Source organism: Hippopotamus amphibius, chromosome 13 (assembly GCF_030028045.1).
Source record: "Hippopotamus amphibius kiboko isolate mHipAmp2 chromosome 13, mHipAmp2.hap2, whole genome shotgun sequence".
NCBI classification, from domain to species: Eukaryota; Metazoa; Chordata; class Mammalia; order Artiodactyla; family Hippopotamidae; genus Hippopotamus; species Hippopotamus amphibius.
In genome coordinates, this window is record NC_080198.1 from 35,451,745 (window position 1) to 35,464,934 (window position 13,190).

General features: G+C 40.2%; 1 protein-coding gene across 15 annotated transcripts in view; it reads left to right on the forward strand.

The window, feature by feature from the left end:
• PBRM1 (polybromo 1) overlaps positions 1 to 10,828 on the forward strand; it is a 119,035-nt gene extending 108,207 nt beyond the window's left edge. For 10 of the 15 annotated variants that reach the window (XM_057704931.1, XM_057704928.1, XM_057704926.1 and 7 more), the window contains 5 exons: positions 1,888 to 2,052; positions 5,436 to 5,591; positions 8,602 to 8,672; positions 8,783 to 8,999; positions 10,434 to 10,828. In XM_057704931.1, coding sequence (XP_057560914.1) covers positions 1,888 to 2,052; positions 5,436 to 5,591; positions 8,602 to 8,672; positions 8,783 to 8,999; positions 10,434 to 10,606 — 782 coding nt within the window. In that variant the 3' untranslated portion in view covers positions 10,607 to 10,828. The remainder of the gene's footprint in view (positions 1 to 1,887; positions 2,053 to 5,435; positions 5,592 to 8,601; positions 8,673 to 8,782; positions 9,000 to 10,433) is intronic. The other 5 variants (XM_057704935.1, XM_057704936.1, XM_057704938.1 and 2 more) reach the window with 2 other exon arrangements.
• Positions 10,829 to 13,190: the final 2,362 nt, after the last annotated feature.

The following is a 13,190-nucleotide window of genomic DNA, read 5'->3' on the forward strand; positions in this document are numbered from 1 at the left end:
TGTGTCTGGAGATAATGTAAAAGAAAAAATGCTGGAGCAGAACTGAAGAAAAGGAGAAAGGATGGCTTCTGGGAAATTCTTCGAAATTCAAAGGGGAATCTGAAATTCAGTGAGAACTTAGTGAGAGGGGTTATATGACTCAGCAGTGTCTGCCTGAGACACAAAATTTGGACTTTTGGTGTTCTGACCCATTGAATTCAAAACCCAAGGTTTGGAGTTTGGCTGACTTCATTTAATAATTCTCCTTTCTAAGACAGCCCAACTGGGCTCCTCCCAGAAAGAACCAACAAGTAGCCACTCCAATATTCCATCCATAGGCCTGAACTCTCCTTTTTTCAACTTCGTTTTTTTGCTCTCCCATTTTACTGTGTCATTTGTGTAATGAAGATATGAGAACTTAACGTGGGGGTCTAGGTCATCAGTGTTTTTTTACTGCTAGTTCAAGGAATTAGGTTGTTAAAATGGCCTTTGTCCCTCACACTCATTGTACAGAGGATCTGTAAACTGGGACAGTGTAGTGAGTGATGACAAGTCTCTGCAGGTAACTCTGTCGCAGCCGAGGAAGCTTTGACTTGCTTGACTTTCACATTCTCACACAAAGAAAGACTGGAGCCGTTGCTTCTCGATGCTCTTTAAAGCCTTGTGACCTTGAGCTATTTTCCCCCTCCTTAGATCAGCCAGCAGTAGCCTTTTGAATTCCACGTTGGAGGGTTAATGTGTGGCAGTTGGAGTTTGATGCCAGGAATCAGGGCCACAGATTGCTGGTTCTCTCTGTATCCTTGGACAAGTCACTACCTGTCTGCCAGCCTCAGTTTGCTCATGTGAGGAGTGGAGAGGATTTCCTATTTATAAATGGTGAAGCAAAATAAACCCTGTATTGTGGGAGCTTTGGGAGTGCACATTTCTAGAATTCTTTAGTAAGGGTCCAGCCTGCTAGCTCTCAGGAAGACTGGGAATGTGATTGTTGGGGCTACTGGCTATGAAGATGCAGAAAGAGTAGCTCAAAGGAGTGAGGGGTGTAGCAGGGATGTTCCACAGCCCAGAACTGGCACAAGCTAATGCTCCTCTTGCATTTTGGATGAAATAAGTATGAATTCTGGAACTTTTACTGATTTAGGATGATTTATGGTCAGTATTAAACTCAGCTTCAGGAAACCTGGTTCTGTCAGTACATTATCCATTGCTTCATATGTGTATATATATTATTCCCTGCTTCTGATGACTGTAGCCTGGAGTATCATGCATTTTTTCCCTTGGGGTTTATTAAATATGACCTCTTTGCTTCATTAGAATGTACAAATTAGCGTTTATTTTCCCTAAAACCTTGTGGAGGAGGCAGTTAAGCTACTTTTCCCTTACAGAGTTAATTTTCTTCAGCTGCTAAACCCCATGACACTAATGACAAGAGTCCTCAAATCTTAGTAAAATTGGGTGCCAGAAATCAGGAAAATATAGTAAGTAACAATTGTGCCAAAAATTATAATGGGCCATGGAATTGCTTCATGTTGAAATTATAAATAATTTGTAATGCTATTAATACTAGAATAATGGTAGCGCTTCTCATCTTCAGGGTGCCTTGTGAGATTAACCACGTTGGTTATGCTGGTGACGTTTTTAAATAAAATCTGTGCTTTCTGAATGTGTGTTGCAGTCTTAACATTCTTGAAATCTTTGCAGACCAGTTCTCAAGATGGGATAGGAAAGCTGGACTCTAGGTTACCAAGTGAAATCGGCCCGACTCCTCCTGTGTTGAGACTAGTCATCTACTGTTCCTTCCATTGAGACAGAACTGTTGCCTGTGTTTTTACTAGTCCTGTTGAATGCAATGGATGGTATTTTGAATTCCTGGGTTAAAAACAGAATTGAAAATCTGAAATGCCTTTACAGAGCGGGCAGCTAAAGTTGCTGAGCAGCAGGAGAGAGAGCGAGCAGCACAGCAACAGCAGCCGAGTGCTTCTCCCCGAGCAGGCACCCCTGTGGGGGCTCTCATGGGGGTGGTGCCACCACCAACACCAATGGGGATGCTCAATCAGCAGTTGACACCTGTTGCAGGTAAAAACAGGAGCTAAGACCATTTTTTTCCACTTTAAGAAATTCCTTCATTTTTTTTTTTCTCCAACGAGGAGTAGGCCACAGTATCTAGGCTTTTCTCGTGACAGATTCAAAGTTTGAAGTCATCCATGTTGTCCTTATATCGCCTTTCCCTTATGGGCAATGCCTCCCCTCTGCCCCAGAAATGGGCCCTGGGCCCAACCCTGGGAATGGGTAGGGAGCAGATCTTCCCTGGCTGTGGGCATGGTCTGGCGATATTCTCCACCCCAGACTGCTCTTGATAGAGTTCTATAGCGGAAAATCTAAACAGACCCTGAATTCTGTTCTGGAGGGACTCCCAAGAGAAAACACAAAACTAGTCTTTAGATGATGATGATTTTCCCGTCTCATTCCAGTATTCAGTTTGCCTTGTTCTGCTGCAGCCATCCTTAAAAGACTGACCGTTTAAAAGGATTTTTGACAATGAATTATGAATCCTTTCTTGGTCACCAGTGTGCATGACTGCTAAGTAGAATACAAAGTCCTTATTCAATTCATTGTGCCCACTCTGTAATGCTTTTCTAGTTAATTACATTAAACTGCATTTTCTGTTAGTATCCCAGTCACATATTTTTTAAAAAAGAAAAGAAAATGATGAATGTGGTTTGCTTGTGTGTGTTGTCTCTGGTTCTGCTAGTCATAGCAAATTTGGCTATTCTTGAATATTCTTGTCTGACGTGTCTCCAATGAGAAGCCTGCAGACCACATCTCGGGTCCCTCCTTCGTGATCTCTCTAAGCCTGGTGAGGTCCATTCAAGCTGTGTTTCTTCTTAAGTAAGCAGTCTGACCTCTTTTTGCAGGGAGTCCAAGATAGTGTCATTCAAGACAGGCTCATTGGGACGCTGTTTTTGTTGTTGCTTTTTTTTTTTTTTTGCTTTTTAAGGCAGAGTAGCATAGGATAACTTTTCCATCGTCGCTCCTACCTTTTGTGATGGCAAGTTCTCAAATGCACTATCGCTGAACTCAGCAGCTGCACTCGCCAAAGCACATCTGAATCATGGCTTTCAGTACTTTCAGTGTAACTGATGTTGATCTAACAAATCTCATAATCGCCTGCTCTATTCCATGGCCCATTTTGGTTAATGGGGTTCCAGAGGTTTTTAGAAATCAGGCCTTAAACATGGGGACTTTGAAAGTTAGAATTCCCTTATTGACATTCTCTTTTGTTCTATTTGATGTGTGATATTACAGCACTGTGCCCTTGACTGAAAAACCCAGGGACACATTGACAAAACAAATTCAAACAGCTAAAAACTTTAAAAAAAAACAGCAGCTGCAGCATTTTAGCTCCCTGTTGGGGAATAACATCACAGAGCTCTGATGGGTGGGGAGGGTGGGCCCCCTTCCCAGAAAGCCCCTGCTCCATTATTAAGCGTATGCAGCCCAGACTTCTGGGCTGTGGGAGTGCAGGGCAAGCATTCTCTACAGTAACCAGTCTTTGGTCCATAATGGGAACTTTGCAGCTAAGAGGGTGATTTTTCATGGGTTTACAGGTTGCATAGGGCCTAAGTCTTAGCCTTGTTGCTATCTGAGACCAGCTTTGCTTACAAGCATTGAAGCTCATTTGAACACATGTGACTGGGATAATAAATGCCAAAGTACAGTTTAATGAAGACAAGTGTCATGTCTTTCAGTTCTTAATAATTTCTTCAATTACAGCCTGTGAAGGCTGCGTTCAGATGGGCTTTTGTAATTGAAAGCAAAGCCTCCTAACATTCTTAAATTCCCATGTACTCATCCCTAAAAGCTCTGTCTGGTGATATCGTTAAAATGCAGTTTGATAGCATTGGATCTCCTCATGTTTAAGATGAATGGTGTCTGTTCAAAAGCAGTTTTTACTCTCTGAACTCTCATTTTAAAAAATGAAACTCGTAATCCTATTTTATATAAAGAGGTATTATTTAAATTTTGTTTTATTGGTTTGTGTAAATTGTAAGTTTCTTAGATACAACTAATGAGGCAAGCTGAGTCAATCTCAGAATTTTCAGTAATTTATAGCTTTAAAAATCTAAACTTTTATAAATACCTTTCAAACAATTCCTCAGGGAAAGTCAAAGAGTAAAATTCTTAGAATCTGGAGTCTTCCACTGTTTTCAGAACCCCTCTACAAAGAGTATTATGTAAAAGTTAGGTTTGGCACCAGTTCCTCACACCCCCCCACAGCCCTCCCCTCCCCCCCCTTGTGCGAGGAGCAGTGACCAAAGGTGATCGCGTTCCTCGGGGGCCTTGTGTTCTGTTCGTTGCGATCATTCCGGACCCCAGAAAAATCACTTGTTTTTCTTACTTAAAAAAGTGTCATGTGCCTCCAAAGTTCTTTTGATAGGTGAGTCTTTGACATTTTGAAATTATCTTCTTCCTCTCACTCTTTTTGCCAAAAATACTTGTTTCTTGAAATCCTTCCCTAGCCAGCATAAAGTATTTTGTGTTGTGAAGATGCACTTTGAAAATAAAGGAATAAAAACCTCTGTTCACAGAAATTCTGTACCTCATTTAAAATGTTCCCTGTTAACTGCCAGTCACTGTGAGGACGTTTGTGCGCTTGGAGACAACGGTGACAATTGGCATTTTCTCCTGTCAGCAGAGCCTGATTCTCCAGCCGTTCCTCCTAAGATCTGCGTGCAGGCTATACAGTGACTTGGGCTTAGGTTGGCTTGGGGCGGGGGGGTAGGTTTTATCTTTATTTTATCATGTTTTGAGATATAAAGATGAAACATCATTCATTGTGATGACTCTTTGCAGTTCCCCAGCTCAAGCTCAAGCATGATCCATTTTTACCAGCAGTGATGGGACTAAAAAGGAGGAGGAATGGACATAGAAGTCTTGAAAAATTCTTGCCCACCTCCCCCATGCTGGAGAACCATGCTTTGTGATCAGGGCTGTGCGCCTCATTTCCCTCCATTCCAGTTTCCCCTCATGTGTACCCGTGATAGGCATATGAGTGTGAGCATAGTGGAGTGATGGGGTTTATACTGTTCAATAGAATCGCACTAGGCAGAACTGGTCAGTCTGTTTGAACACCTTGCAATAATCATGACCCTGGGAAGGCTGTTACTGGACTCCTTTTGATTATTATTTAACTGAAAACATGCAGCGTATTTATCCCAGGGAAAATAACTACAAATAATAATATACTAAGTACTAATTCATCCAGAAATGTATTTCATATTTGTAACTTTTTATTTTGTTCATTATTGCAACAAAATAATTGCACTAATTGCCGTTATATCATGCAGTACTAAGGGCGCTTTATTCATTAGTAGTGCATGTGGGGGGGTGGGGTTGTTATTACTTAGATCATGTTGCATGTTAATGATGCATGTCTGAAATTTGTTGTGTCCTTCAAGGCATGATGGGTGGCTATCCGCCAGGCCTTCCACCTTTGCAGGGCCCAGTTGATGGCCTTGTTAGCATGGGCAGCATGCAGCCACTTCACCCTGGGGGGCCTCCACCCCACCATCTTCCGCCAGGTGTGCCCGGCCTCCCGGGCATCCCACCACCGGGTAAGAACTTCATCCTCATTCACTCATTAATCTCATCTTCATATTCTCTTTTTCCTCCCTCAGCCATTTGCTCCAGGAGGTACCTGCTGCCCATGTGAGCAGGCCTTCCCTCACTGAGAATCCCAGAGATGTCTGTCAGCAGCAGGACCGGTCCTGTGTGTTGAGCAGGTGGCTCAGCACCTGTGCCCTTGAGCACCTGGCTGCCTAGCAGCAGCACAGGACACATGACAGAAACTAGACTCAGCAGATCAGGGGCCAGGAGGCGTACTCTAAAATCACTCAAACAATTTTGGCACGTGCTCAAAAAGCCACATACAGCCTAGAAGGTCATGCTTTGCTCTCTTTATCAGTGAATGAGGTTTCCCAAATTGCTAGTTCATGTAAAAACCACTTTTTGCTCCTGAGTACATTTCTTCCTTTGGTTCAATTCTTATCTCAGAAGGTCCTCTGTGTAGAGTCCCTGTTCCATCTTCTGCTTTTCAAACAGCTCCTTCCCTCCAAGGGGATTACAGAGTTGCTAATGTAGAATTCTTTAGAAACCCTTCAGTCAATCCTTCTAGGAACAAAAAGGAGGGAGAGGACAAATTTGCACTGAACTAGTTTTCTATATCTAGTCCCCAGAGAAGCATGACGTAACATTTAAAGAACAGCATAGCCCTCCCTACTAACTGTAGACACTGGTTTGTCTGTCGACAGAAGCTCAGAAGCTATGTCATATCAAAACATATAAATGGAGTCCAGAAATAGGTAGTTTTACTTTAAGTAGCAAATTAAAAGCTTATTATGAAAGGAAAATCACAAGTTCCCATGTTAATTGCCATCATATGCAAGAAACCTGACCCTTAGGTATAATCTAGTTGGAGGGAATGTGACCTTAAGATGACTTGGTCCATTATCCAAAATATTAGCTAAAGGCCTGGCCCAGGTGACAAAATGTAGAAACAGTAGATTTGCTTACAGCAGCATTGGATCTGCTGGTCCTGTGGCTATAAAGAGTCCCAAACAGTGCTTCAGAGGGTGTGCCCATCTGTGTGTGGGGTGGGCGAACCTAGTGGCTTGGCCTAGAGCTTCCAGTGACACTCTTTGTGATGTGAGTGTTGCTTAGAGAATGGCCATAACTCCACAGGAGTGTTTGATCCAGACGTACCCAGAGGAGGAAATGTTGGTGGGACTGGGTGCTTCATTATGGAAGTGTTGAACTGTGTGTGAGTTGCTGTTGCAGCAAGTGTCAGCCATAAAATGGGTGTGCCCCTGTGGCAGGTGGAGTTGGCCTTAATTCTATGCCCTCTCCCCTTGGCATAGAGTATCTGACTGAGCAGTGAGACTAGGCTGGAGTTGACTTCCAGGTGTGTGTGTTACTCAGTGGGAGCCACACCTAAGGCCAGTACCCTCTAGGTAGCTGGTCTTTTGGTGGGTATTGGCAGACAGATGTCTCCCGTTCCCCCTTTTTCAGATTCTCAGTGCATTTGAAGGAAGCACAACACACCTGATGATAGGGAGACAGGGAAGAACCACTCTTAGTGTCTACACACACACACACACACACGTCTTATCAGGCTTCAAGGAGAGGAAGATTCAGTGAGCTCCTCCGGTGACTCAGCCCGCATTCTCACTGGCTGCCCCCTGGCATGGCATTTGTAAACAGAGGAAGCATAGGGGGTTGGTTGCTGATTTGTTTGTGCTGCTCTGCAAAGATTGATACGGGCAGCTCAGGGAGGCCCACTATGCTGTGAAATCTAAGGTGGGTGAGTGTCCTAGAGGGACAGGGGTTAATCATATGTTGCTGGAGCAGCAACTCATCCAACGCAGCCTCTTCACTCACTCACAGATAATCACTAGGATCCTACTCTTGTGAGCTAGGTACCCTTCTGGGTTCTTGGAATATAAAAGTCCCTGCTTTGTAAACAAAAAGCTTGTTTTCACTTATTATTTTCTCTCTAACAAATGCCTAATTGTTCTTGAAAGTTGTATTTAGCAATTCTGAACCTCAGAATAGTGGGTTGGTTCTGCCTGGCCAAAATATCAACGTTTTGAATCCAGAGAAACTATAGAATATGAAGTTAGCTCCCGTTGATCCTTCTGTGCAGCCAGCTGGTCTTGTTTAAGGTTTGAACAACAGCTCACCAGGGTTTTGATTGTAGTTTGTTAGTTTTTAATGAACTGGGTCCCTTGCCTATTTCTCTGTTTTATGAGACTAGGAAATGGATGGTCCTAAGATTAAAATAGCCTCAGACATTAAATTTAGGACATCACATTATTATCAACTAGGACCTATGAGACAGAACTTGCTTGTGCAACAGAAATTGCTTGTGAGGAGTCACCAAGGAAAGTTTATACAAAGTCCAAATATAGTAGGACCATGGACTCTTTCTGTTTTCCTTTGTCACTTTGCATTTGAATTGATAGCACCAAGGCTGCTCTGCTTCCCTATGATCCCTTTTCAAAGTGCCACTCTAGTGACTCCAGTTAGAACCAGGGTGCTGGTGGCCTGTTGAGGGGACAAGCAGGAAGGTGCCTCCAGCCTCCACAAAGGTCATTTAACTGTGCACTTGTACAGCCTCTTCCCTTATGTCCCTAGTGTCCTAACACACTGAATACAGCTGAGCCTGGTTACAGTGCCATTACTGCTGAAATTAAACACAGGCTTCAGTTACAGGAAGCTGTGTTGTTGAAAGAAAAATACCTTGGAAATAGAGCTGTATTCTGATTATACTTACCTAGGGAAATACTAGAATTTTATGCAGGGTTCAAATTATTTCTAAGCCGTGAATAATTAAGGTACATCTGACAAATTGTCCTAGCTTTTGTATTTAAAGTACCTAGAAAACAAAAGAACATGAATTTTCTATAGGAATGCTGTATCCTGTTTTGGGTGCTTAGGATTCCTACCCACAAAGACTCAGGGCAGAGATCATAGGTTTGCATTATAAATGGCATTTCTTATCAGACAGTAGTTTTTCAGTCTTCTCAACCCAGAGCCTCTAATTGTGCCTGTAATTCTGAATTATAGGTGTGATGAACCAAGGAGTGGCCTCTATGGTAGGGACTCCAGCACCAGGTGGAAGTCCATATGGACAGCAGGTGAGCCTCCAAGTTGGATCTTCTAAGACTCAATAGAATTCAAGTTACCCTCTTTCTCAGAGCATGTGCTGAGTATTTTTTTCCCTCACCATGTGTCTGTGCTCTTTCAGGTAGGTGTTTTGGGGCCTCCAGGGCAGCAGGCACCACCTCCATATCCTGGCCCACATCCAGCTGGCCCCCCTGTCATACAGCAGCCAACAACACCCATGTTTGTGGCTCCACCACCAAAGACTCAGCGGCTTCTCCACTCAGAGGCCTATTTAAAATATATTGAAGGACTCAGTGCTGAGTCCAACAGCATTAGCAAGTGGGACCAGACCCTGGCAGGTAAGGAGGATCCTTCTCAAGAAGACTTTTTGAAATCCATGCTTTATCAAAGTCCTCTCACTGCTATTGGCAAATTAAATCGTAAGATAAATATCTATTATTCTTATACAGGCAGACCTCGTTTTATTGCACTTTGCTTTATTGTGCTTTTCAGATACTGCATTTTCTTTTTATAAATTGAACGTTTGTGGCAACCCCCTGTCAAGCAAGTCTATCAGCACCATTTTTACAATAGCATGTGTTCACTTCGTGTTTCTGTGTCACATATTACTAATTTTTACAATATTTCAAACTTTTTCATTATTATATTTGTTATGGTGATCTGTGATCAACAATCTTTGATTTACCATTACAAAAAGATTATTACTTGATGAGGGCTTAGATGATGGTTAATGTTTTTTAGCAGTGTAATTAGTCTTTTTTAATTAAAGTACATACATTGTTTTTTTACACATGATACTGTATTTCACACTTAATAGACTTGTAGTGTAGTGTGAACGTAACTTTTACTTACACTTGGGAAACCAAAAAATTCATGTGACTCACTTTATTGCGATAATCTGGAACCAAACCTGAGGTATGCCTTTATAAGTAAATCAAATTGTATATTTAGTTGAAGGGTTTGGAGCGTCTTTGTATATTGACATCACATAGTGCAAATGTTTTTTTCTTGAGTTCCAAAGCTTAATTTTTTTCATAAACATCAATGCCATCTTCTTAAGTATATTCTGAATTTTTTCAGTTACTTTTCAGGCATTTGGGCATAGCATAGATGGACTTGGGTAAATTAAAAATTATTTCACCTGTGTTTTTAAAAAAGAAAAATAATATTGGAAGACATGTTTCTATTAACCTGTCAACTTATTCATTGAGTTCAGCAGGCTTAACATATTTTCAGTATATACTAAAATAACTGCCTAGTTTCTGGAAAGAAATTTGGAAGTTTCTATTCATTTTCATTTCTAAGCCACATGTGATCATTTGATTTCTTTTAAGAGTAGTAGGTAGTTTTCCCTTTCTTAACATTTCCCTTTTTAGGAATTTTTGTTAATACTGAATTAATTATTAAATATCAGGAGTGCCTACAACAAAATATTAATGATCAGATCTTCTAGGTGTTTGTACAACATTTATGTTCCCATTCTAGTAATTATTTATATTGTGCAGCTCTTTTGTGGAGGCATTGTTAGAAATTAGATAATTTCTGAACTGCAGAGTGTAAAACAAGACATCTTTGGCTCGGGTAGTCTCATACCTAAGTAAAATAGTTTTCTAAAAACCAAGATGCCTAATAAAATACTGTAAGAAATTTGGAAATCTTCTGCAGAGTTAAAATTCATAATATTCAATAAGTAGTAAATGTTTCATGTTTAATAAATCTATTAAACCTTAGGACTGATATTTATATTTCTCTGTCTGCACTTTAATATTCAGCTCGAAGACGCGATGTTCATTTGTCAAAAGAACAGGAGAGCCGCCTCCCCTCTCACTGGCTGAAAAGTAAAGGGGCCCACACCACCATGGCAGACGCCCTGTGGCGCCTTCGGGATCTGATGCTCCGAGACACCCTCAACATTCGCCAAGCCTACAATCTAGAAAACCTTTAATCACATCAATTACGTTTCTTTTATAGAAGCATAAAGAGTTTTGTGGAACAGTAGCCATTTTAGTTACTGGGGGTGGGGGGGAGGAACAAAGGATGATAATTTTTATTGCATTTTATTGTACATCACGAGGCCATTTTTATATAAGGACACTTTTAATAAGCTATTTCAATTTGTTTTTGTTATATTAAGTTGACTTTATCAAATACACAAAGATTTTTTTTGCATACGTTTCCTTCGTTTAAAACCAGTTTCATAATTGGTTGTATATTTAGACTTGGAGTTTTATCTTTTTACTTGTTGCCATAGAGCTGAAATCATGAAAGGTTTTGTCTAGGCTGGGGGTTTTTGTTTTTTGTTTTTTTTTTTTTTTGGTTGGTGTTTTTGTTTTTTAAATAACAAACAAAATGGAAAAAAAAAACCACACACACACAAAAGAGTTTACAGATTAGTTTAAGTTGACAATGAAATGTGAAGTTTGTCCTAGTTTACATCTTAGAGAGGGGAGTGTACTTGTGTCTGTTTCACGTGCCTAAATATCTTAAACCACTTTCGCAAAAACTGTTTCTTCCAGGTAAAGTGAAAGGTTGTTAGTTAGGTTGTAGATGTTTGGCAGACATGGCACATTTGCTCTAGTAACTCAGAAACATGAAGTCAGCGCTGTGCATTTTTCTGCATCTAATGCATCTCCTGGACGCCTGGAGGGAGAAAGCACTTTTTCTTGTGCTGAGTTAGATATCTATGGTGTCAGTTATTTTTGCAGAACATGTGCACAACCCTGAATTATATTTAGTCTTGGCAGGTAAGTTTAAAGGTACTTTTGATCTTTTTATAATGAATTCACAATTTATGCCTGTACGTTAGATGATTCGAAACTTTAAATCTCTTACATTGAAAATCATTGAAGTTCATCTTGAAGAAAGTATTGAGGTGTGCTGGAGGTGATTTATTTTTAAACATAACACCTAACCTAACTTAGGGAAGGGAGTGCATTAACCGGATATGGGCTATGTCAGAAGCATAATTGTAAAAGGCTGGATTGCCAGCATATGCAAATATGTTTTAGTGTTCTTTATTTTCTCATCAGATGCGGCTTTTTATTTTCTCCTAAGTTTCAGAGTTGTAATTTTCAACCAGAAATTTAAGACTTTCTAAAATAATTTTAAAATTTCGTTGTGCTTTTGAATTTCAGGAGAAGGGAATCATAGTTTAAGAAAATGCTCACTGAAAAGACCATTATAGATCCCTTGGGTCTGATGACCCTGTCTCTCTTATATGACCCTGGAAAAAACATTTGGAGGCAGTATATGATGCTCGGACAGCTAGAATGCATCAAACATGGAACAGTATTTCACTCAGCATTTTTGAAACCTGCTTTATTGTAACAAGGTGGTTGCCATTGTGGTGGAGCTTCCAACTGCTATTTGTAAATTGAGAGAGTGACTCTCAGAGGATACTTTTTTTCTTTTAATCTGGTATGAATCAATACCTGAATATTTAATTACCATTCTTACTAAATCATGGGAACAAAAGAGTGTAGAATGGAAAAAAGTCTCTTGTATCTAGATGCTTTAAATACAGGAGGTCCTTGTAACTTAATTGCCTATAGTCAACCACTGGATCTCAATTTGCATCACGTATTTTAAATCTGAATTTTAAAAAATGTTTTGCAGTAATATGTCAGTACCTTATTGTTAAACTGAATCAGATAAGGAAATCTTCAGTTCCTGGTTATTTGGGCCATTGAATCATTATGGACTGTATAATACAATCAGATTATTTTATTTCTAGGCATCCTTGAATTACACCAAAGAACCTGAAATTTAATTTTGGTTAAGTTATTTATTTATTTCATGCACCCATCTTATTTCCCTTTTTAAGGTCTGGAAGAGACTTCTTTGGGAAGCCTCTAAAAACTCTTCACTGTGGGCTATGTGGGGCATTAGAAGCCAGAGCACTCCTCCTCCAGGCTCCTTCCCAGTGTCTAGAGGTGCTGTAGGAACCATAGATCCAGCCAGAGGCTTCCCTAAGGCAGTGCAGAGCCGGGCCAGGGGGCCACTAGGCAGGCCCTAATTAAGTTTAAAAAAAAAAACAAAAAAAAAAACTTGTATTTATTTTAGAATCATTTCTTTCTGTATATTAACTTGGAGAATATCAGTCAATATCTTAGGAGATAAGATTTGAGGTCAGCCATCTTCCAAAAAAGAAAAGAAAAAGAAAAAAAAAAAAGACCTGACTTCAAAAGGTACACGTGAACTATACATCTTTTTTTTTTTTCCATGAGTTTTAGGAACTGTAGTGATATGGCTTAGAAAGTATAATGGCCTAAATGTTTTCAAAATGTAAGTTCATGTGGAAAAGAATTTTGTTTATGTGGGGACAAAGACCTATAGGTTTAAAATAGTATGTCAGCCAACTGATTTAAAAGGCCTTGAATTGCTTTGTTTTTGAACCCACCTTTTTCTTCCTATGAGGAAGAATTAAGAGGGGACTCTTCTTTGTGTAAAATCTCCAAAATGGTGTTGTTGACTTTTGAATTTGAACATTTTCAGACCTGATTAAAACTTGATTTATTCTAATTTCTGTA